Below are 23619 nucleotides of genomic sequence, written 5' to 3'. Positions count from 1 at the left end.
GACTTAAAACTAAGGAGTTTCCCCTTTCAGCAGGTGGACAGCTCTTGCAATCAGAGCTACAACCGAATGGTTTAGATGGCCCAGACAAAGTCAGCGAGCTTAAACTATTATTTATATTACAATTGTCTTCCTGTTTTACTTAGGATCTCATAAAAATAATAACCTACACTGAAGTTTGAGGTTGCTGTGTGCATTATCTGTTTCCATAAGTTCCCATCCGAACAATCAGTGGTGATGCTCTCCATGCTGTTTTGGACGTAGAGGGGATGGAGGAGGAGAGGGAGGTGGAGGAGGGATGAGAGGAGTGGGAGAGAAGGAGGGGGGTTGTCTTGTGCGTCAGTAAGTCAAGCATGTTCCAATAACGGGCTGTATTATCTGCTGCTATTTGCAGTTTGCCGTAGCCAGGCACCAGACTGAGCTCGAGTAAAAAAGCTGCACAGGCTGCTCTTTACTTTTCCTCTGTGATGGAAACGCTGTCAAATGGACTGAAATCTGGATGGCAAAAGGTAAGCAGAAAGTATGTGTTTGTTTAGTTTTTAGCTCAGCTCTATAATTTTTGTGTCAAGTTAAGGCATCTTGTTCTGACTTCAGTCCTTCCACACCTTGCCTATGTGCATCTTTTTTTCCCCAGGAGGAGTCTAACCCTTGTCTGTGGCTTTGCTCTCTCCATGCAAAACACAAGAGATTCATGTGAGCCTTCACTACAAGAGGGCAGAGGATGGAGGCAGCTTTAAAGAACAGCACATGGACGATGAAAAGATTATGTGTGAGGCTGTTTGGAGTCGTTCTGTTGCTTGCAACTGATCTGAGCTGGCTGAGCTTGAAAGAGCAGGCTGTGGCCAGCGCCCAGAATAATGAGAGAAGGGTGCTGGCGCATCTCCCAGGGGACATTATCATTGGAGCTCTGTTCTCTGTCCACCACCAACCACCTGCAGACAAGGTACCTGCTGTGTGAGTTTATGTCCTTGTGTATCCTGTGTCTGTGTGACGAAGGTTAACAATCCACTTGTTGGTGCACTTTGTTTAGGTGCATGAGCGAAAGTGCGGTGCAGTGCGTGAGCAGTATGGGATCCAGAGAGTGGAGGCCATGATGCACACTCTGGACAGGATTAATGCAGACCCCAATATCCTTCCCAATATTTCTTTGGGTTGTGAGATAAGGTCAGCAGCAGGAGCAGTAGCTCCACTTATTTTCAGCAAGTCAATAATTAACCTACTCGGAATAATCTGTTAGAAAAAAAGACTCAGTTACAACTTGTAACGAAACAAAAACAACAAACAAAAAAAAATCGCAAATAAGTTTTGATGAAGCTGATGACTTAAGTTAGCAATAACCAAAAATAATGTAATGTATGAGTGTTTGCACTACACGTTTTGCCATTTCAATGTCATGTAGACAACTTTGCAATTTAAAACAACCAGCAGTTTTGAAAAATAGATAAAAAATTTTATTCAAGAGTTGTTAAATGCTTAATCAGCTATGGCAGTTCGATTAAGAATAAATAAAAGCAAATTTACTGTTAACAATTAAATATTTTAGATTCATTCATTTTGATTCGGTTTCTAGTGTTTCTAATCACTCAACTTTTTTACCAGCTTTCTCAATCTGCACCCTGGTCCATGGAAATTAACCATTAAATATGCATACACTGACACCTCTGCACAAGATAACTCCACCCTTTATCATTAAAGACAAGTTTGAAAAATGCAGCCTTGTGAGTAACTTTAGTAAGGATGAAAAATTTATAGGATAAGTTTTGTATTTTTCTTTTTCTTTTTTCAAAATAACTGGTGCCACATTAACTTGTATCCCTAACAATAATATGTTTAATTCAATGCATTTTGTTCTTTTTTCAATTAGATTGTGTCTCTGGGTTATAATAATGATGGGAATCATTCTCCTAACTACTCTTCAAAATAGTAAAGATAAGAAAACATGCTACTTAAATTGGTTACATTTGTTTTGACCATAATGGCTTAAAATTCATAAAAATTGTTTAACTCACTCATATTTACAGGTAGAAAAATAGGTACCATTTTAAAAAAAAAAAATAATTAAAGCTGTGACAAATAAACCTGGGTGAAGATTCATGTTTATTTTGCCACAATGCACAGTGAAGAATATGGTAAGGAAGGTAAAAATATCTCCAAGGCTCAGTGTTAGAAAACTGCAGTAACTTAAGGTCACCAAGTTTCCATAACAACCATGTATTTCAGGGCTTTTAACATATCTTTGCAAGGAATGGTGATAAATGTGAAAGGAGCTATGAAAGATATCACAACGAAATAAACAAAAACGCCAATCAATTTAAAAGTGAAGATAAGAGTAAAACAATTTTAGGTGAAAGAATAATCTTTCAGGGAGACTTCTGGGAACTGGATACAAGCTAATGAGCTCTTGTTAGAAGAAAAACTGCACAAAAAATGACAGTAGGCTGGTTGAGAAGGAATCCACTTTTAATTAACAGAATAAAACAAACAATTCTCCTTCAAATCTTTAAGGATCAAAAAACATCATCCAAGTAAACCAGTTGCCTTTTTTCCGCTTGTAAAGTACCTCAAACCAGCGGTTCAGAAATATTTTTGGAATAATTATTATCCAAAATAGCCACAGTAGCCTGTTCTTGTTGCTGTTGGCAAGCTTGTAACTGAGCACAAAATGTAGAATATCTGGTTTTTCAGCTTGAAACATAAACAAAAACAAAACTATGTTGTTTTTGTTGTTTTTCAGATCACTGTTTTATGTTTGAGGTGAAGAAGTAGCACCACCAGCTGTTCTTGACACTTTATTATCTGCTTGAGTTTAAATTTGAATTCTTTGGAATATTCGGGTAACTCATAACTTATCGAAGCTATAAACAGTAGCTTCTGTTTATATTTATTCCTGATAGGCAAATCTTTTTGACTTTAGCTTATGAATTCTATATTATACGTACTTGTCTTTTTATTCATTACTACTACTTTTTATTCCCAACTCTTATAACACAATTTGAAAACCATGATCTTGAAGTAAATCCAGATTTAGTTAGCTGGAGAAACCCTTTATAAAATGATATACTTCTGGAGTCATTTTGCTACAATTTGTAGTTTTGTTTCCAAAATATCAATGAGCATTACAAGAAAGGAACACCATGTTTCTGCTTCACGATGATGAGAAGTGACTGAGGTCAGCCTCAAACACACTTTATTGAATTAGGACAAATCTCCCAGTCAAAGCTTAACAAAATTTGAGCTTAAAATAACTTAACTAAAACGCCAAGTTTACTGACTAATTCAGACTGTGGAAACCCTCCTATCGGCTTTGTTTCACTCGGGAAGCCCTATCAGATCCTCTCTCCCTCTAATCTTTTTGCCAAAAATATTGTGATGGTGAGCTCAATGTTTTTTCACCAGGGACTCGTGCTGGCACTCAGCGGTGGCTCTGGAGCAGAGCATTGAGTTTATCCGGGACACACTAGTGTCCAGTGACGAGGAGGAGAGCCAGGCCAGATGCACAGCAGAAGCAGGGAGCGTACTCCTGCAGGGAAAGAAGCCAATCGTGGGACTCATCGGACCAGGATCCAGCTCCGTGGCTATCCAGGTGCAGAATCTCCTGCAGCTCTTCAATATCCCACAAATTGCATACTCAGCCACCAGCATGGACCTCAGCGACAAGGTAACGTTGGAAAACAAACCGGAAACATTAAAAGTTCCTGTTGAATTTTATGACCTTGAGGTCAGATGCTCTGTACGTACAAATTAGTGTACAGACCATTCTTTGAAAACACACACAAGTGTGTCACCAGACTTGTGAACATGTAAATCTCTCCCAACAGAGTCTGTATAAATACTTTATGAGAGTGGTGCCATCAGATATGCAACAAGCCAGAGCCATGGTGGACATTGTCAAGAGGTACAGCTGGAGCTACGTGTCTGCAATACACACAGAGGGTAAGATTGTATGCCTGTGAACAAACATTCATGTTTTTCTATAAATACATTTAGTATCTTATGACCATTGAAAGCAAATTAATTCCAGTAAATTAACCCAACTTGTGAAACATGTGTGCAGTTACATTAAATAAATCAGAAATATTGACAAGTTCGTTGATTTGAGTTACTACACACAGAGTGATGGTTTTCTGTAAGAACACAAAATGTTGTTCAATTTTATATGAGATCATAACAAAATGGAGCTCTTTTTGCATCACTTACTTCATTGACGCAGTATGGCATGGAGGAGATCCATTAGATCTGCTTAGGTGTTCAGGAAGCTAAGGTGGCTTTCATAGTGGCCTTTAGCTGGTCTGCATTGTTGGCTTTGCTTTCGCTTGTCTTCCTCTGGACAAAACCCCCCAAATTAAAGGTTAAAGTCAGAAGAGTTTGCTGCTCATCCAGAAAAATACCAAGAACAGCAAAGAACGTACTGGCCTTTTTGACAGGTGCAGTCAAACATATCCATCCATCCATCCATTTTCTTACACCCTTGTCCCTCAGTGGGGTCGGGAGGTGCTGGTGCCTATCTCCAGCTAGTGTACCGGGCGAGAGGCGGGGTCACCCTGGACAGGTCGCAAGTCTGTCGCAGGTGTAGTCAAACATATGCTAATAGCATTTCATTTTTGTATAAAAGTTATTTTTTTATGAGTCTTCTTATATTTTAATAGTCTTTTTATAATATTTTTCTTTAGAAACTGCATTGTGGGTTTTTATCACCTGGGAGCATCTTTGTAAATAGAACTGGCAAATGATAGAAGTTTTCAGAATATTCTATCTTACTAAGGTGCATTTTCAGTTTACTAGATCCATCACTGCAACACCAAAAACAGCAGATACTTCCTGTAAAATGTCTGGTTTTAGAGATTCTGTTCGTGTAGTTTCAGTAGTTTGTAATGTTTCATTGATGAATCAAGGTATGATTAGCTTGAAGCTGAACCTGTTTCACATGGTCAGATTTAGACAGAAAATAAACGGTTTATATATTGTAGGAAAAATCATTTTTAAGTGGGTAAAGTCAAATGTTAAAATATCCCTGTGTATGAAACCATGCTCAAAAAGGACACATGGCATCTCAAAATCTTTTTTTTTTCATTTAGATCTGTAAGCCATCCACTAAACCTGGCAGAACACATGAGGAATAAACACACAACGCTATCATCATTTTCATAGACTCGGTTGTTGAGTGACTAATCCTATTTATTAGGAAACAAATGTGCTGCCAGTGTATAATTCTTGATTTTTTTTTCTTCAGTGTGTTACCACACTTTCTGTTAACTTTCAGTGTTCTTACCACTGTTTATTAATGCGCTTGAATAAATGCTGAATCTAAACAGTATTTTCTGTTTTCTTATATAACAAATAGACTGGTGTTGAGCAGAATTTTCAAAACAGTTAAGTCGGATTTCAAATGTTATTTTCTGCTTTGAGAACTAAGGCTGTCAGTTGTTTCTCCAAGGAAAACCATGAATCGTATGTTATTTCTTCTTTGCATCATCTGCAAAAGAAAAGATAACACCCTGAAGTTATCAAACAAGAGACCTTCTTCGTCTCTCAATAACCACCATAAAGAAGGAGATGGTGCTACCCTGGTCCAAAATGTGAGAATATATTTTGCTTTGGGCAAAATATAGGAAAAGATAGCCTTAAAAGCAAACCAGGTACTCTGTAGTCCTGCATCGATTTAAACAAAAATATATTGAATGACTCTTCTTCAGTTCAATAAAGACATGGACTCAACAAAACTCCTATGACCTTCTATGGATGTTGTAAGTTTTGCCTCTAAAATTAAAATAATTATGATTTAGGACAATGCTATCACAAAAATGTAGAAACATTTTTAGACATTTTTCAAACATATCTGGAAAGATCTAAGCAACTTAACAAAAACAGTTCTTCATTTACTTTTTGTAAAACTTTTGTGGCACTATATGGCCTTTTTATTTTTTAGTACGTTGACAGGATGAAAGAGGGAGGATATGCAGGAACTGTCCCGGGCTGGGAATCGAACCTGGGACGGTGGAGTGCAGTCTCAGTGCATTTTGCTTTACCACCGAGCCACCAGCTGCCCGCAATCCTTCCTCACTAATGAACGGCACAATTGCATTAAAATTATTAATCCAGTAGCTTCTGTATCCGCTGCAATTTAAGATGAGCGGAAATTTTAATGGAGGCTCCAATTATTGTGATATGTTGTAAACTCATAGGACACATTAGTAATCTAACCTCTTCAGGTGTAGGCCGCCTTTCACCCACTGTCAGCTGGAGTTAGACACCAGTCCTTCCATGTCCCTGCAAGAATTAGGCAGGCTTATAAATCTAATTAACGGATATTAGTCATCAGACCATTTCCTTCAATTACTTATCTATTTCATAAATGTAGGTCAGTCATGCTTGCAGCACCGCAGTGGGCTTCTATGAACTAATGGCAAAGTTTATGACCCAGTAAATAATAATTTTTGGTATGCACTTGCACATCCGCAGAAACTAGGTGACCCACTTTTCAGCAATAATGGGGAAATCAATCACTCGACAGCGTCTCCCATGACAGGAACAAAATTACAACATGTTCAAGTGCTGTGTTGGCATTACACAAGTGTGTTTCTTTGTTTTCCTGTACTGCAATTATACATGTGAGCCCACACAAGAAATTGTTCCTAGAAGAAATCTGTGACTAGATTCCAGTAATGAATGTCTGAAAATGACTTTATTCGGTCAGGAAAAGTCTCCGTTTTTTCTCATTTCATTTAGTTAGATTGAATGACAGACACCTGACTGTGTGTTTTCAATAATGTGCTTCCATCCGTAGGTAACTATGGGGAGAGCGGTATGGAGGCATTCAAAGACATGGCAGCAAAAGAGGGGATCTGCATTGCCCACTCTGACAAAATATACAGCAATGCAGGGGAACAGAACTTTGACAAACTGCTGCAAAAGCTCATGGCCCATCTACCCAAAGCCAGAGTGGTGGCCTGCTTCTGCGAGGGCATGACAGTCCGAGGCATTCTGATGGCCATGAGACGAAAGCGCCTGGTGGGGGAGCTGCTGCTGGTGGGAAGGTGAGCAGGGAAATCTATCATTTTCAATTTCTGCCTGCATGTCTTGTCACAGGGAATAAAGGTTTGCCGTTACTAGGGAATAAAAGTTGTAGCCTTGCACAGTTTGTGCCTCTACATTCACAGTCTTGTTGCTTTGCACTTTCTCCAGATGTCCAGCGTCATCCATCCCGATGTATTTGTTTATAGCGGAACCATCTATGTCCTCTCATCCTCATCATCATTGCCTCTTTCAGTTTAATGGTGACCTTTAAACTTCAAGGTATTTTCACATTCTATGATATTTTCTTTCACAGTGTATTCAGAAGTGTATAAATATTCATCTTTTGAATGTTTACATATTTTGCAATATTACAAGCACATGTTCAGAGTCATTTTGTCAGCATTTTGCATGATAGGCCAAGGACAAACTAGTGTAAGAATGTGAAGTGGAAAGAAAAGCATAATGCAAAATGCTTGCACTTAAAAAAGTGAAAAGTTTTGTTCCCCTCTCCCCTCAAAAATGTTTTAAATCAAGTATACCTGTGATTAATGTAATCTCGGTGTTAAATATAACAACAACAGGTCCTCGGTATCTCTGGATGAGTTACAGATACTCACTGATAAGATTTAAAGAAACAGCAGAATTATGATGTAGGGAGTTTTACACTAGCAGCGAGAAGGAAACTGATCACAGTTTGTCTTCATATCGATGCTGCTAATGGCAATGCAATTCTAAATGAAAATCTGTTTGAGACTTGAGACTGCAGCGTTCACCGTCCAGCAGGATAATTACCCTAAACATATAGCAAGAAGTACAGATTGATAGTTTAGAGCAATGCTGTTTTTGTGTTTGAATGACCCAGTAAATCAAATGGAGAACCAGTGGCATGACTTGAAAAAGCTGTTCAGAGTTATTCCATATCCAATCATACTGACCTTGAGGTATTTTATAAAGAATAATTTAGATGTGGTGGAGACATAACTCTTATAGTTGCAAAATACTTGCAGCTATAATTACAGCAATGGGTGATTCTTCAAAGTATTGACTCAGAGAGGTTGAATAACAAGGAATGTCCGTCTTTTTAGACGTTTGTTTGATTCTGTAAAATCTAATGCTTTCTCCTTTTACCCTACAAAGATACACTACTTTGTGTTTGTTTGTCAAATCAATTTAAAAAAAGTTCAAGGAGTAAAGATATTTCTATGCATAATTGTGACAAATGTATCTTTTATAATCCTAGTTTTTATGTATTCAAAGTACCAGTGCCACCTAAATATTAATTGTTCACTTTGATGAAAATGACTGCATTGTCCGTGTGTTTAGAAATACAAAGTTGAGATCCCTGTTTTCTCAGTTTCTATAATAAACCTTCTTTTTACCATGTTATATGACCATCTGCCTGCAAATTATTTTAAAAGAAAATAAGCCAAAGATTGGGCAAAAAAAACATTGAAGAAAAAAAAAAGACCTTTAAAAACCATTAGGGATGCAAACAAGTGAAGAAGAGGCGGTGGATCTAGCGAGAGGTTCCAGTCTCTCTCCGAGAATAACGTGTTTTATTTTAAGGTTTGGCTCTCTAGCTTGCTCTCGTCCCTGGTGTTCTATAAATGCCTTTCCTCATTAAGAGCCACATATGTAGGCTGTCGCTCAAATTTGACATGAGGAAATGTAAAATAACCTTGAACTACATATTGCAAAATCACAACTCTCTAGACTTTCCATAAGCTCACACATCATAAATACTCTAGCTGTGTTGCCATTGTATAATTATTTTATTGATGTCAGGATTTCTTTTACTTATATTATGCTTTGCTTGTAAAAGTTTGAGATATGCATGCCCCATCCAAAATTTGTCCTTTTGATCTAGTCACTAGTGTTTCTTTCTTCTGCAGTTTTGTTTAGGGACCTGCAGAAATTTAGATTTGCTGTCAGTGTTGTGCTTTTGTGCCATGTGTGCATGTCTATGTCCCATAAATGGAGAGAAATACTTGGATCATGCGAAACATATGGAAGAAAGTCCTCCGGTCAGATGACACCAAAAAGGAATTCTTTGGACTACAAGTAAACCTTGTGTGTTGGAAAAATTAACGTTGAACATATTATTCTCATCATGAAACATGGTGATGGTGGGATCATTCTGAGAGGAAGGTTTTTTTCAGGGGGAACAGAAAAGCTGGTCAGCCAAAAAAAAAAAAAAAAAAAAGAGATTAGAACAAAGGTTCACCTTCCAGCTGCACAGTGACTGCACACACAAGTATGTGTGTTAGAATGGCCTAGTCAAAGTCCAGACCCAAATCTATTTAATAATCACTGGAAGAAATGGTAAGTTGCTATTTTCAATCAAATCTAACTGGGTTGAGCTATTTTCTAAAGAAGAACGAACAAAAAGCAAAAGGTGCCTAAAATATATAAATACTGGCTGTTAAGTGGTTGATTAAAGGGTGAACACAAAATGCAAGTCAAACTTTTAATTTTTTAAAACTTTTAAAAAATCATATGCTTCCCTTCTATCACATGTATGCACCACTGTAAGTTTAAGTAGCCTTGAGCGACAAATCTCCACCCTGGGTTCTGGCTGCTGCACACAGTTTCTTCACACAAGAGCTCCTGTTAACCACTTGGAATTTCTATTACTGTTAATTTAATGCGATCCTTCCCTGGTTTTACACCCACAAATGCAGAAACACAGCAGCTGATATTGCTTATAGGTCACGGAGGAGAGCTTTTACTTCATTTAGATCAGACAGTTGTTGATGTTTAGTCTATTTTTCTCCCCCCCTTGTTCAGTTTCAAGTGTAAAAATGACACATTTCTTGCAGTTTAAAAAAAAGGGCTGTTCTAAAAATTGTATGAAAAATCAGCGCAAGATGTTTGTGTACACACACTTGCATAGCACACATATATGTGTCTTCAGGCATGTAGGTGGTATAGCAACAGGCCGTATGCAGCATGGTGCCCTGCTAGGTCGATGTGTGGGTTTCAGAGCGCTTGTTGAACAGTGATTCAAACTATCCAGAGTCAAAGCCCTCTATGCTTTTCAAATCTATTCCTGCCTTCTTTTTTTTTTTTTTATGCCAGTGCACCATTTCTGTACTCGCTTCTCTAAGGATGTGTTATGAAATGATCTCCTACCTCACCAGAATCAGACATTATAAAAACACCCACACACTGTTGTGTAACTCCAGCTTGGTTAAATAAGTTTTTAGACAATTACTTCTCTCACAGTTTTTTGTTTTCTTTAAGTTTGTTAGAAGGCATTTGCACCAGTCAGCCATGACATTATGACCACCAGCAGATGCAAACATATAATTATATCACTATTGTGGGTGGCTTATATGAAGTAGCAAGGAATCACTCTGTCCTCGAGTGTTTATCTGTTAAAAGCAGAGGTTGGGAAGTTATAAAAATGAGAATAAAACTTAATAAAACCCATATATTAAGGAACACCCCCAGGACGTAAGGAAAGTTCAGCATTATGTCAAAGTAAGAAAAGGATTGTGAAAAAAAATCAAGGCACGTTGTGTTGATCCTCTTTTTGTCAAAAAATAGATCGACTGAAGCTAAAAGCTGACAGGTTGTCACAGAAATGTATGTGATAGCCATTTGGATACCTTCGAGTTAAAGTAAAGACTGTGTCTTTATGGAGGGCTAAAAGGGACAAAATTAAATAAATAAATTGTAAATTAAATGTTTAAATAATTTACATAATAGACAATTAATGTGTTAAATATTATTAAATGCAAAGGTTTGCATTAACGGGGTGGTTAGGTGTTCCAACAGTTCTGCCAACAAGTTTTATTTAAGATTTGACTTTATTTCCCACTGAAACAATGTTCTCAAATTAAAGGTTGGATTTTAAAATATGAATATGAGGCCAAACTACATATCCATATTTTATGTAGCAATCTTTAAGATTGGACATCTTAAGATTGCAATCTTTAAGATGTGCATCTTAAAGATTTTTGCACATCTGTACAATTGCTGCCAACAAATACAGGCATTGTATTTGTTGTCAGCTAAATATACAGTATGTGTTCTCTTTTGTTTCTCTGTCATTAAGTGTCAAGTTTAGCTGTAGCAATGCAACCTCACTTACAATGGAAAGTAAATGGTTTTCTGCAGCTTTTGCCGAGGTGACAGTGCCGTCTTTACAGTCAAACCATGGAGTGGGTTGCAAAAATGATAAGCAGTTAACAAGATATTCAAACTGCTGTGGCACAGAATGGTTTCTGTAAAACTGTGCACAACTATGCACTCAGTCATTTTTCTCACTATTTGAAATTGCTGGTTTGAAGCCAAACAATTGTAGAAATGGTATTAAATCTGATAAGACGCATCACATAAATCTGCCCACTTCCAGTTTTCTCTCTAACCTCCTTGTTGGACTTTCTCTTTTCAGTGATGGCTGGGCAGACAGGTATGATGTCACCGATGGCTATCAAATGGAGGCTGCTGGTGGGATCACCATCAAGCTAAAGTCAGCACATGTGAACTGGTTTGATGATTATTACCTGAACTTGAAGCCTGATTCCAACCTGAGGAACCCCTGGTTTCCTGAATTCTGGCAGCACCGTTTCCAGTGTCGCCTGAGAGGGCATCCACAGGAGAGCCCAAAGTACAACCGCACTTGCAGCTGTTAGTATAAAAAAAAAGAACATGCTCCCTGCACCCACATTGAACACTTTCAGTCTGTCAACGACGGCATGAAATTAAGTTGTTCTTTGGTAATGTTCATTTTTGTTTGCCACAGGGAGAGAATCTCTACGACACCAGTATGCCCAAGATACAAAAATGGGTTTTGTCATAAATGCCATCTACTCAATGGCTTACGGTTTGCATGCCATGCAGCAAACTCTCTGTCCAGGATATAAAGTATGAGCCTCAAAATTGTTCTTATCCAGATTCCTTTGCTTCTGATGGCAATAACATTTACTGCATAATTGTTCTGTTTTCCAAAGGGTTTGTGTGAAAACATGCGGCCCATAGATGGCCGCAAGCTGCTGGATTACCTAATGAGAACCAACTTTACTGGTGTATCTGGAGAGATCATCCACTTTGACCAGAATGGAGACTCCCCTGGCAGGTAAGGACTCTGACGAAGACCAAAGAGAGGAGAAGATATGCACAGTGTTAAACTATACACTGAAAATGTAGGTTGATGTGTGCTGCAGGTATGAAATCATGAACTTCAAGCAGATCGGAGTGGGTCAGTACGCTTACATCCACGTGGGAAGTTGGGATCAGGGGGGTCTGAAGATGAATGATGAGGAAATATGGAGCAACAGCAGTGAAATCATCCAATCAGTCTGCTCTGAGCCCTGCCAAAAGGCTCAGATCAAGGTGGGATTTCAAATTTAATTCAGTTCAGTTAAGTTTGAAATGACAATTCATTCAATGTACAATAGAGATGCTATGCAAGGCTTTTTGGATTCTTAAATTTAGATATCTGTCAATACCAATATTCATTCTAAATTCAGAGTGCTGAGAGAAGGGGTGTACAGCAGAAGTCGTCAACTCTTGGATTTTATTATTGAAAATGTAAATAAAATTGTCTCAAGAGACACATCTGGATCGTTGGGTGGATCTGTGCTGCGACAGACTGGCGACCTGTCCAGGGTGACCCCGCCTCTCGCCCGGTACGCTAGCTGGAGATGGGCACCAGCAACCCTCCCGGCCCCACTGAGGGACAAGGGTGTAAGAAAATGGATGGATGGATGGATGGATGGATGGATGGATGGATGGATGGATGGATGGATGGATGGATGGATGGATGGATGGATGGATGGATGGATGGATGGATGGATGGATGGATGGATGGATGGATGGATGGATGGATGGATGGATGGATGGATGGATGGATGGATGGATGGATGGATGGATGGATGGATGGATGGATGGATGGATGGATGGATGGATCTGTGGCCTCAGCCTGAATAGCATCAGTTTTGGGGTTGATACAGATATTGCATCCAATGCTATCCAACACTGTGCAGCACTGTCTTTAATTTAGAAAGTTTGTGTCCCAATGATTTGTACCATTTTTGTACAGTCCTTACTTATCTGTATTTTATCTAATTTACATACTTAACAACGTATATGCAAGTCTTTGCTGTAAAATGAATTAATTTCATGGTTTGCACATTACTAAGTTGAATTTTGTCACCAGGCTTTATAAAGTATACCTCTAAAAACAATGGCATCGGCTATTCCGCCTCTGCTTCTTCACACATGGGACCCGAGTGTTACAAAGGCTCATATGTTTCAAGTCGTGTGTTGAGCAAAAGGAGTTTGAAGTAGCAGTTCCCAGTAGGATATTAACTCCACCTCTGCATAATATCCACTGTAGATAACAGCCCTTGTTGTGAGGGAACCTGTGAAGTACAACCCACACACCAGATTTAAATTAATCCCAGATGTTCACTGCTAATCATGACGATAATAAAATATCTTACTAGAGATGCAGCTCATGCCATTGCTCAGGATTTAATCAACTCCAGTCTAGCTTTATTTAGCTTCATCCTATTTGTGCTGAGGGGATCCATTTTCCTCCTCTGTGTCATCACACAGTTTTCCAACATTAATCAGTTGCTAGTACCTCATGCACCCTAATTGAAATTAAAAAACGAACATCTAAAAGATCCTAACCTGGTCTGAACTTCTTACCCCCAAACCAAATTCCTTTTTTTCTGTCAAATCCAAACAACCGGGCCTCATTTTCTTTCTTCAACAACTTTGTGTTGCTGATGACTGGACTGATGACTTATATATGTAAAAACAGGAATCTCATACAGTCTTTCACACATCTATTTTTCAGTTACTGCACCCATTCCTTTTTTGAGCCAAGAATTTATTATTGTCACTCTGACAGTGTGCATTTTAGCATGCTTGCCAGAGGAGAAAATATTAAGCTTTTTAGCTGCCATTAATGAACAGTGCCTTGAAAAATGACATGGAATATAACTCCATGACATTGTACATGCTTTTGTCTTCTTTGTTTCCCATGACGAACACATTTTAATTTACTCGTCCTTCAGAGAAGTCAGAGTGTAAGATTAGCTACAGAACAGTGCCATTGGAGCTTTGAGACCTTTCCACCTTCCTTTCAGCTGTGTGTCTCTGTGTGAATGTGTTTCCAGGTGATCCGTAAAGGAGAAGTCAGCTGCTGTTGGACTTGTACTCCCTGCAAAGAGAACGAGTTCGTCTTTGATGAGTACACTTGTCGAGCCTGTATCCTGGGCTCCTGGCCTACAGACGACCTTACTGGTAAACATTTCATCTCTCACACAAGATATTCAAACAGGACATAAGAGGAACTATCATGTCTGGTTTACAGAGGGTTGATTATCCTTAAAAATTCCACTTCAGATTTTTTCTATCCTGTTCTCAAACACTCCCTTAGACAGCTATATGCAAAGCACATGGTGAGTAGCACAGAATGACTTATCGCTGTATAAATCAGCCAAATGCTACATACCCAAAGACAGTTCAATGGCTTTGCTCTTTACTTATCTAGAGTTTACACTGTCGGATCACTATTTTTTAGCCTAGCTCTTTGTTATCACTTCACATTCAAACAAATAATGATATGTTTATTGTTGTATAGTTTGTATAATTTCACATATGTCATATATGTTCCAATCCTTCTCTTCAGGTTGTGCACCAATTCCAGTCCAGTATGTGCGATGGGGGGATCCAGAGCCAATCGCAGCTGTAGTCTTTGCCTGTCTGGGACTCATGGCTACACTTTTTGTTACTTCTGTCTTCATCAAGTAATTAAATGGATACATTTTTAAATGGATACATTTTTAAATGGATACATTTCTTACATGTAATGAATATTCTTATTCAAAATCGCATGGTCAAAATGAGGACAACTCGGTGGTGTAACTTGGTGTAATTTCAGTTCAGTATAGATCTTGTTTAGTATTTGTATGCACATACATATTAGGTATTTATTTTATGGTGGTAATAGTACAATTATTTAGATATAAATATATATTTATGCTAGAGTGGCCCAATCAAAGTACAGATCTAAATCCAAATGAGTTGCACGACTTAAAAATTACGTTTTGAAATGCTTTCCATCTATGTTTGATTGAGCTCTATAACTCTATTTTGCAAAGACATATCTGAAAAAATATCAGTCACTAGATGTGTACAGCTGGTGGAGACAAACCCTAAAAGACTATCAGATGTAACTGTGGTGAAATCTGCTTTTCCACAAAGCCTTGATCCAAGAGGGATGAAGAACTGCATGCCACACTTTGTAGATTAATTGCACAAAAAAATAACTTTGAAAAGCATGCATCATTTTCCTTTCATTTCACAGTTATCATCACTTTTATGCTGGTCTGTCACATAAAATACATTGAAGTTTGTCTTTGTTCAGTGAACCTATGATGTTTTTATTTTGTTTTTTGTTTTTTTATATAGATTTTGGGACACTCCTGTGGTGAAGTCATCTAGTCGGGAGCTTTGCTACATCATTCTTGTCGGAATATGTCTGGGTTACCTGTGCACCTTTAGCCTAATTGCCAAGCCACACATTGTCTACTGCTACCTACAGCGGCTGGGGATCGGCCTGTCCCCTGCCATGAGCTACTCAGCCTTAGTTACCAAGGTACTCTCATTTACAAAATGAAGTTAGTCATTCATTCCTGTCACTTCCTATGAAACACTGAGATAGAGCTTTGTTACTTGTTGTTCATTTGCATAATCTGATGTCACATTTTTACATAACACCATAAAATGCACAACAGTTTGACACTTTTTTTATCAAGCTGATTTGAATTGAAGTACTGTATTTGAACGATAAATAGGATTCTGTTTATTTTTTTATATCCATATTTTACACAAGAGACTTGCATCAAAAGGTTTTCCTATTTGCATTTAAAAAAATTAACTGTAGAGCATGCATCCACAATGTGATATTTTGTTTGTTCGTATGTATGTATGGTTTTTAGCAGCAAACACAACATAGCTGAGCTTCAGAGGCTGGCGCACTGCCAGGTATAAGTGAGACAAAAATTAAAAATCTTAGCGTGGGCTGAGGCTGATATTCCAGGTCAAGGAAAATGATTATTCACACAAATCACCGGGAGAAGTGTTATCTTCGTTCAGTCTAACTGAAACACCCAAATTCATTTTGATCTATTTTTAATTCAGACCAACCGCATAGCACGCATCCTGGCAGGGAGCAAGAAGAAGATCTGCACCAAGAAACCGCGTTTTATGTCCGCCTGCGCACAATTGGTCATCGCCTTCCTACTCATACTGCTGCAGCTGGGGATTATTGTGGCGCTTCTTATCATAGAGCCACCAGAGGTACGTATGTATATCTGTGATTCCAAAATACTGGATGATATTAATGGAGCTTTATTCAAATAAACAGAGAAACATTTTTGCTTTGTTCTCTTAGGTGATCTATGATTACCCCAGTATCCGCGAGGTGCATTTGATCTGCAATTTGACCACTTTGGGAGTGGTGGCACCACTGGGCTACAATGGCCTGCTTATACTCAGCTGCACCTTTTATGCCTTCAAGGTACTTCAGGAATACATCAGTTTGTTTCTCACTGATGTTCCAATGCATCTTGGTGACTGTTTTCATTTCCTTATTTATGTTTTTATCCAAACGTACCTTGCATAAGAATTTTTGCTTTCCTTCTTTTTTTTTTTCGAACTTTTTAATATTGTTACCTCAGTTAATGGTATGAGAACTTTACATCATAGATTGATACAAAGTACTCCAAAACTGTTCAGTGTAAGGAGTAGTTTGGATGGGTTTCATAAAAATTTAACAATTGCATTGTACATTTGTGTTCTTTCCTTGTAAATGCAGCTGCAGGTCTTTTGGTGCGTGTGACTTTACTCATGACCATATTGCACCTGCTTCTTTCCAGATTAATTCAAAATTCATTTTATTTCATATAATGGGTATCACACTTTGGAGTTTCATTCAAAAGGAGTCTAGAAGGCCATTTGTCCTTTTACTTCCAAATCATGCATTACAAAAAAACTTCATTAAAGTTTGTGGTTTTAAAGTGACAACATGTGAAAAATTAGGTATTGTAACTTGGATTGCTCTAAATTTCTATTTGTCTTTTGCTCCTGCAGACTCGCAACGTGCCAGCAAATTTCAACGAGGCCAAGTACATTGCCTTTACCATGTACACCACCTGTATTATCTGGCTGGCCTTTGTGCCCATTTACTTCGGCTCTAATTACAAGATCATAACTATGTGCTTTAGCGTGAGTCTCAGTGCCACGGTGGCTCTCTGCTGCATGTTTGTCCCTAAAGTAAGAAACAAGCACAAAAAACCATATTTTCTGCTTTGAGAGCTACGCTTCTACATTTACCTTTCTACGCTTATTGTTACATGTTGCTGTTTTTATACTGTCAGGTGTACATCATGCTTGCCAAGCCTGAGAAGAATGTGCGCAGCGCGTTCACCACTTCCACCGTTGTGCGCATGCACGTGGGCGATGCCAAGAAAGCTGCCAAGACTGGCAAGCCATCCAGCAGCATGGCCAACCTGTTTCGACGTGGTGGATCAACACAGGATAACATAAGGTAGCTAAAGACCAGAATATGCTGTTGAAGATGGACTGTAGATACAACATAGACATGATCAACAAGTGTGGTGTTTTGGCTGTTCAAAGGTTTCTGTTTTTGGTGTCTGCCTTAGAAATGAATGATTTTGCCATTTGAGGAAAAGCATCGAATGCATTGCATCTGAGGCAGATATTACTCTCGACCTAATAATACACGTTTTGTCTATCAACTTTCAATAGTAGCAGATGTTACATTGATTTACTTCACATCTTCAAATTCTGCTGTGCACACATTTATTTTGGTAAAAAAAAACAAAAAACATTTTGAGTCCCTCATTGTTGTAGGAATTATAGATTTTGGTCATATCCTCCCAAAGTCCTGGTTGGTCACAGAATTCTCTCTCTCGATGCTAAAATTTCAGAGAATGCTCTTGTGAAGAAAAAAGCCATCATATCTACTTGTCATGGACAATGAATCTGTGAACAGTCCTGTTCTCAGTCCCACCACTTCAGCAGAGACTTGATGCAATGTTCCAAGCTGCAAAATGTGTGAAAGTCAGGTGGGAAGAGACAAAGGAGAGCGGACAGACTGCCAGCATCAAAAAGAAACAGACCTTAACATTTAAACACCTGTCAGTCTTATTTACAAACTCTAATTGATTTTTTCTAACCTAAAAGTTTAGCTGGCCTTGGATTTTTACACAGTGGCACATCGTATGAAGATTTATTTATGAACATTTACAAAGCTGTTAAATTTTTAATTTTCCACACTGAAGACCTCAAATTACAACAGGCTGCATTTGAAGCTAAGAAAAACAGCTCCCTAAGCTGAGAACAGCCTACCTCATTTGGGTTACGTTCTCCCAGAGGAAAACGGGATCCTTAGAGGATTTCTCTTTCTAAGGAACATAAAAGAACATGCCAGGAGATTTAATATTACACACACAGCAGAAGACAGAAGAGAAATCAAATGGATAAGGTGATTAAGAAACAGATAGAGACAAGGTTATATAAAATGACTTGGAGGAAAGTTATATATTTATTTACAGTGTCTTGCAAAAGTCTTCATGTTGAACTTTCTCACATTTTGTCACACTGTAACTACAAACCTCAATGTGTTTTAATTGGTGACTTACACCAGTTCAAACCAGCACACAACTCTGAAGCTAAGAAGATACATGCTTTTCAATTTATTTTACAAATAAAAACCAGAAAAGTTCATTCAGCCCATTTTAATATAATACTCAGAAATAAAACAACTTTGGATTTCCACAAATGTAGCTTCCATGGGAGTGTTGCAAAAAGACAGCAATTCTTAAAAAAGCCATAAGAAGACATGTTTGGAGTTTTCCAGTGGCAATACAATAGACACAGCAGGTTCTGGTCAGGTTCTTTAAGTTAAACATTAAATGTGACTATAAAAACAATGAAAACACCAAAAGTGTTTAGGAGGAATATTTTTTTACTGCACTGTATATGTGAGTTGTTGTCAAAATGCTCTAGCAGGATTAAAATGTAACTGTCTCTTTTGCAGTTCCAATGGAAAATCTTGGGGACAGACTGAACGAAGCTCCAGACCAAATTTGTGGAAGAGGATGTCGTTCCATGTTAAGAAAAAAGACCCGGTCGAGGTGAATCAGACTGCCATCATCAAGCCATTTTCTAAAGAAGGAGACACAACTGGGGAAAACAGTGCAACAGAGCAGTACGAAGGGCCACAGCTGTCTCAATCTTTTACCTGCTCACCTTCTCAGTCACCTCTGCCCACCATCAGTCCACATGCAGCTAAAGCAAGAGGTCACCCATCAGAAGACAGAAGTGAGGAGGTGCAGGTTTTACCATCCTATGCACCTGATTTCTCTTCTGGGGTCAGGCGGAGAGGTGGGGACAACGGCCAGATTGCTGCGATTGTAGACGGTGGGGACATCAGCATCATTAGCGTGGGTGAAATCGGCCAAACTCAGGGTACCACCATCATGGACCAGATCAGCTGCGTTGTCAATCGCTTCACCGCCAACATCAGCGAGCTGAACACCATGATGCTGCCAGGAGGACCCGTCCTCCCGCCTTCCACCACGGCTCCGCCCGTTGCCTCAGACACCTCCCCGTGTCCGTCCCAGTACTTCAACAGACAGACGCCTTCTACCGTCACCACATACGCCGAAGTGACTGCCGTCTCCAACTGCTGCGACAATCGACCTAAGATTTACGAGCAACTGGCTGGGACTTGCACGGGCGGCAGACGGGCAAAGAATCCGGAGGAGCTGATGGCTCTGACGCCTCCGTCCCCATTCAGGGATTTCTCCCTGAGCTCCGACGAGAGCTCGCCTCCCTCGCTGTCCCCGGCTTCTGAGGCCGAATGTGACCAGCTGCTGCTGAGACACTACCAGAGCTCCTCCTCTCTTTAGACCTCCTCTCTCCTCTCTGTGTTTATCTTTGGTCCGGAGTATTTTTAACTCCAGCCATTTTTGCCAGGACCAAACTTTTCAATGCCTTTCTACATGTGGATATTGTGGATAATCAGTTGGTTTTTGTAAAGTTTTCAGATGGGACTGAATACGCTTCAAATGTCAGTTGGGGCTGAGATGGAGAAAAGATTACCACTTAGACTTGTATGGGAAAAAAGATTCTTTAAAATAGTTCCGGTCAAACATTTATAATCACTAGTAATCTACACGAGCGTCACATAATTGGGAATTTGAATCATTAATTTGAACTATTTCTTTACAGTAGCTGTCATATTGTTTTAAATAAGATAACATGCAATTTTGTAAAACTAGAAATGGATGGCCAAGTTTCAATTTGTTATTTTTATGTATTTATTTTTTTTTTCATGTAGACTGGATCAAAATTATATGCAGGATATTTACATTAGATTTTGCTTACATCCCCCAATTAATAGCAATAATGCATCGAGTTGCTGCTGTGGACTGTGACACTAATGTTCCAGCATCTTGCAATTTGCAATCTTCTTGAATCTTGATGGTTCTTCTGTTGTTCCAAGAGATTCTGACCAGATTTCTTTCATTTGAAAATGGCTGTTTGGGTTAGATGGCTTTAACTTTGGCAAAATGTGTGTTCTCACAGGAAAATCGTCATAAGCAGATGTTACACATGGTTTTGCGACAGATAAAGAAAAGTAATAGTAAGCTTCTCAAGTAGCTTCAATGAGATTTTTGATAATTTATAAACTATGATTCAGAGTCAGATTTATAAGAGGAAGCCAACCAATTTAACAAACTGCACTAATTTTAATAAACTAAATGGTCAAATTTATTATTTGAATATCCATCTCTTTACTGATGGCAATAAAATGTTTTTTTTTCTTCTTTGTAAGTTGTTGAGGAACATTTTGCCAAATGCAAATAAGCATGTATGCACTGTGAAGATGCATATATCATTTTTACAGTGCAGACTACACTACACAACTCTACAGGAAGTTTTAATTTCTGCACCCAGCGGTTGTTTTTACAGAATAGTTAGACTGGTATATGTTGCATAACTATCCCATCCTGGGAAAAGAAGGATGGAAATACATGAATAAAAGCCAAAAACGTATGTGACATTTATGCCAATGATGAATATATCTAAACTTTTGACAGGAACCACACAATCACAAAACTTTAAATATTAAATAACACAAAATGTATTAAATAAACAAACAAACAAAAAACCTGAACTGAACTTAGTGATAATTTTAATGTGCTGAAATCCATGGGCATTTAAAGATTTTCTACAGCTTTTTCCTAAACATGATTCCAACTCCAAAGAAAACACGGATTTTAAGCTGAAGACTATTTTATTTATAAGCTTTTAAATCAAATCTTTCTTTATTCAAGTATTCTTTTTAAGTATTTCATGAAATTAATTTAAAATTACACATGGATCTCATCTAAATCAGTGCTCGTATTAAATTGTTGTATTTCAGTTGTATATTTTTAGCTATTTATGATCAATGAAAGGATGATTTGCCTTTTTTTATCTTCTTTGTTGATGTTTAATGATGTTTTGTTTTTATTACTGACAAACCTCAGAAAAAAATAAGTTTAAGCTTAGAAATGACTTTTTTTACTGACTCACTAACTCATTGGCAACCCTTACAGAGAAAAAAAAAAACACATACAAAAAGTGCAAATATTGCATTTTGTTGTGCATTCTCCTCCTCCATTCAGCAAATCTTCCTCTTCTGAGTGGAAAGAAGCTGTTTGCATCTCCAGGGAATACAAGCTACTGTCTCAGTGAACACAATCATCAGGAATGTAACCCGCAAAGAGCTTAAAGACACCTTGGATGTTTTCTTCTGTCGTTCTATATCAATATGACTTAGCTGAATGTATGATGAGGTAGGATTTGTAAGAGGACCAAAACTATTTTCCATCTCAGGATGCGTCTGAAGTAAATTGTTTCTGATTGGAACTTATTTCCTGCTGGATTAGTGAAGTTGCTGGTGCAAAAATGTTTCCACTTTGCATGATCACTCTCTTTAAATGTGTTAACTTTAAATATCTTGGAATTAGAATTTTATGGTTATTAGATACAGTAGCAAAGCCGTTATACAAGTAGTGAGCTTGATTGTTTTAAGGTTTAGTTTGAGCAAGAGACAAGCAAACAGTGTTGAAAATGTGTTGGGTTTTTCTCGCCTTGCTGTGCCAGTCTCCTGCTGTGGATTGAGTTTTGTTTCTTCAAAATAGGTCACAAAATTTACAATTCTTTTGCCTGGTTCTTTCAGCTGACACAGTACTCTGTTTTGTTATGTTTTTTTCTGAATATTTGAAGTTCTAGATGAATGTTTGTATTCACAGACTCACAGCTCTTTAGCCTGTGAGACAAAACGGATATTTATGTTGCAGCTTTCCTGTACGTGTTCATCTATTTCTTTATTTAAAATTTGGCTTCAGTCCCTTATCTCTCTGTTAATATTTACAAAGGCGATGATGTGTTTATATTCAGTTTTTATTTTTTTATTTTTTACTGAGTCATAATCTAAGTATACTCCTGGAAAGTTACCATATTTGCATGTACCTTTGTACATTTTGCAGACTAAAATCTGTGTTTGTGTTTGTAACTTATTGAAGATAGCTTGTATTTTTCTTTTATAAATTTCTGACAGACTTTTACTGCATTAAAGGAATCCACCTAAATTTAGCTGCATTGTTTTTGCTGTTACTTTCAGCTTCTAGTACAACTTCATTTAAAAATAAAATCAAAGCGATGCAGATTTTTTATATATATATATATATATATATATATATATATATATATATATATTCAGGCATAACTGGTTGCAAGTTTTTCAAATGTACCTAAAGCAACCAATTATTTCACATAGTAACTATTTATATAATTAACAAACTGGAACATAAGCAGTCTTTTTTTTAATACATATTTTTAGCCCTTGTTACTTAAGTGCACTGTCAGAAAAAGAACTTAATTGTGTCAATTCACTGTGCTACAACTATTAAGCATAATAGGAATTGGGGTTTCTGGGGCGCCCTTCATTAAATAACACATTATAGCAAAATATTTATGCAGAGCTTGCCCTTGGTTGTATGTATGTCCCCACCAGCCCAGTAACATCTATTTTATGCAGTGCTCATTTTTACATTCTGCCCTGATAATTCTTTGCAGCATTAGTGAATCCAAAAACTAAACTGACTTTGTGACTGAATGTTTTTTTAAATAATTGTCATTGGAAGGGAGGCAGTGTCATGTAAAATTGACTTTTTACACCTTTATATCTTGTTATATTATTCTGTCAACAAAACCATGTCATGAGTGAAACTGATTCTTTCATACATGTTTGAGAAATACTTGAAACTCCCATAGCAGCCATTCAGAGAGCTTAAAGTGCTTGCTCTCACCAAGCCATGCCTATTGTACATAGCTCCTCTTCGCAGCTGCAGTCTCCAGCTGAGCTTCCCCTCTCAAAGAACTCCCCTCCTCCACAGCTCCTCCAGCTCAGCTCCACCAGACTGGTAACAGTAAATAGCAAACACCTGCTGGAATTGCCTGTCTGCTCCTAAGAACTGTTGTAAGCAGCATCATGGCATTGTT

At 38.1% G+C, this 23619-nt stretch overlaps 1 protein-coding gene across 1 annotated transcript; it reads left to right on the top strand.

Annotated features, from left to right (window-relative positions):
* Nucleotides 1-326: 326 nt before the first annotated feature.
* On the top strand, nt 327-22710 carry grm5a (glutamate receptor, metabotropic 5a). Its single transcript, XM_008427216.3, has 18 exons — nt 327-506; nt 632-940; nt 1028-1161; nt 3394-3655; nt 3816-3930; nt 6782-7031; nt 11411-11646; nt 11762-11883; nt 11970-12094; nt 12183-12351; nt 14148-14274; nt 14663-14780; nt 15445-15631; nt 16177-16335; nt 16430-16555; nt 17128-17310; nt 17415-17584; nt 19100-22710. The coding sequence occupies exons 2-18, from the start codon at nt 719-721 to the stop codon at nt 19971-19973; spliced, it is 3579 nt and encodes a 1192-aa protein (XP_008425438.1). The 5' UTR covers nt 327-506; nt 632-718; the 3' UTR covers nt 19974-22710.
* The last annotated feature ends 909 nt before the right edge of the window (nt 22711-23619 follow it).

The sequence above is a fragment of the Poecilia reticulata genome, chromosome 14 (assembly GCF_904066995.2).
Source record: "Poecilia reticulata chromosome 14, P_reticulata-male-v2, whole genome shotgun sequence".
Taxonomy (NCBI): Eukaryota; Metazoa; Chordata; class Actinopteri; order Cyprinodontiformes; family Poeciliidae; genus Poecilia; species Poecilia reticulata.
The sequence above is the reverse complement of the archived record's forward strand: the minus strand, read 5'-3'. Positions and strand labels throughout refer to the sequence as shown.

Excerpts from the sequence above, each read along its gene's own strand:
- grm5a (XM_008427216.3), top strand. The coding sequence starts at position 719 with ATGGAGGCAGCTTTAAAGAACAGCACATGGACGATGAAAAGATTATGT. Across the intron at positions 16,336-16,429 it reads TTATCATAGAGCCACCAGAG|GTGATCTATGATTACCCCAG; the intron begins GTACGTATGTAT and ends TTGTTCTCTTAG. Across the intron at positions 17,311-17,414 it reads GCTGCATGTTTGTCCCTAAA|GTGTACATCATGCTTGCCAA; the intron begins GTAAGAAACAAG and ends TTATACTGTCAG.